At 33.6% G+C, this 2,089-nt stretch overlaps 1 protein-coding gene across 1 annotated transcript in view; it reads right to left on the reverse strand.

Moving 5' to 3' along the window:
- The window catches only part of LOC106105363 (centrosomal protein of 97 kDa), a 6,407-nt gene that overhangs the window by 528 nt on the left and 3,790 nt on the right, over window positions 1-2,089 (reverse strand). The window contains exons 10-13 of the mRNA XM_013285653.1: window positions 1,237-1,803; window positions 685-806; window positions 296-384; window positions 3-63 (exon numbers count right to left, since the gene is read on the reverse strand). Coding sequence (XP_013141107.1) covers window positions 3-63; window positions 296-384; window positions 685-806; window positions 1,237-1,803 — 839 coding nt within the window. The remainder of the gene's footprint in view (window positions 1-2; window positions 64-295; window positions 385-684; window positions 807-1,236; window positions 1,804-2,089) is intronic.

Raw genomic sequence — 2,089 nt, forward strand, 5'->3', positions numbered from 1 at the left:
GCCGCGGGAGCGCTGCGACACCGCGCGCAGCACCTGCTGCATACTGCTCTGCAGCTCCACCACCTGCAGCAGCATCATCATCAAAAGCTTGCCCTAGTCTCTAAAGAGGGTCGGCACGGTATGTGCTACTTCCATTTCTATCAGAAGTCATACTAATCCACTCCTTTAAGCATATCCTCTTTCACACAATCCATACAAACTTTCTTCTGTCTTCTTTTGTAACTGACCACATTCAATCTTTTTAATAAAAACCACACATAATTGTAAAAAAAAGTTTATAAATAGTGAAGAATACCTGTGCCTGCAAACTGCAGCATGTATCAGTCAATTGCCTCAACACTTCAGAATTATCATCAGTATCAAATAACTTGTTCTTCTGCACATCTGGAACATATAGATAAACAATTGTTCTAAATGTTAGCTCTTTCCCTTTTAAAGTTAGCCTATCCTATTTCAACGTTAGCCTGTCTTATTTCAAAGTTAACCTTTCCTGTTTAAAAGTTAGTCTTTCTTATTTCAAAATAAGCAGTTTTTTTTTTTAAAGTTAGCCTTTTTATTTCGAAGTAAGTTTTTCCGTATAGTTAGGTGTTTCTTATATTTTTGATTAAGTTTAATTTATGATACCTTTTTTTATTATTTTGTATTTTAAACGATTTAGTGTGTGAATAGTGAATATGTTTTTACCGGCGTTTTGTAGAGTAGAAACTTTCTTCCATAATGCATTGATGGCCTGCATTTGTAGTTGTTGAATTTTTCTTTCACTTTCCAAAGCTGCTTTAGTCGCCTCCATGTCGCAGGTCAGTCGTCTGTATATGTATAATATTAATATTGTAATTCCGAAAGTTTGTCTGGATAGACGTTTGTTACTACTCAAAACGGCTCAACGGATCTCGCTGAAATTTGGCATAGGTGTAGTATTAACTTTTTATGAACAAAAGGCGTTGCCGGCAATAATTGGTACATAATATGTGATTTAAGTTACTTTTTGTTTCAATTAAAACCCTATATAAAATAAAAACTCACGCTCGTCAAATTCTATACGTGACGGCCATTATGGTATTTGACATTTTTAATTATTGTCTATGTGAGTTAAAATAAAGCAATATTGTAAAAAAATATTACATAATTATGTAAAAAATGATATTAAGAAATATTTCGGAATTTACGAGTTTTAAGGTAAATTGTAGTTTGTTGGTTGGATGTTTTATTGTTTTAGTTGTTATGTGGTATACTCACTGTATATGCTGTCTCGCTCTAGCAGCTTGTATCGCGTGCAGGATCCTCAACGTATCCTTATTTAAATTCCTACTTCTGTATCCTCTCCACATCTTCTGTATGGTGACCGCGGCCATCGCCTCCACACTCATCTTCTTCTGTCTTCTTTGGTTTGACGCTAACCTTATCATCTCCAATTTATCGTGATCTATTTGGTCCATTTCCTTATTATTTGTTATACCATTTATCTTTTTCTCGTCGTTTTTAATTTCAGATTTTGTCAAACTGCCTTTACGTTCCATTTTGGATTTCAATTTCGGTGATGAGTTTGCGCTTTTCGGTAGTTTCGGTGATGATTTTAGACTTTTTAGTTTTCTATCTTCTTGGATGCTGCTATTACTGGATTGGCTTGATGTATTTGATATTGTGTTCGGCTTTGGTATAGTTCTTTGGATATCATAAATAGGATCTTGGTAGTCAGGGCTCATTAGAGATTCCGGCACTGGTACCATCTTTGATGCTGCTTCTAACGATTGATTCACTGGTTTTGATACTTCTGCTAAATAAAAATAACTATTAGCTACCAAACTCGTTTTAGAGATATTAATTAAGAGAATTTCAACTAAAGTGAATGCATACATTTTGTTTATATGAATTTCACTGTACAAAAATTAATATTTACATAGACATTTTTAATACAATTTTTAACATATCAAAATCAAACAATCATTCAAACATCAAACAAATATTATAAATGCATAATATTAGATAGATGGATATTTGTTACGATTCTCCAAAACGGCTTAACGAATCTCGGAGGGTACTCTTGTAGAACAAACATATTGGAAGAACAGGCTATTTACTAGATTTTTTT

This window comes from Papilio polytes, unplaced genomic scaffold (genome assembly GCF_000836215.1).
Source record: "Papilio polytes unplaced genomic scaffold, Ppol_1.0 DF822845.1, whole genome shotgun sequence".
In the NCBI taxonomy this organism is placed as follows: domain Eukaryota; kingdom Metazoa; phylum Arthropoda; class Insecta; order Lepidoptera; family Papilionidae; genus Papilio; species Papilio polytes.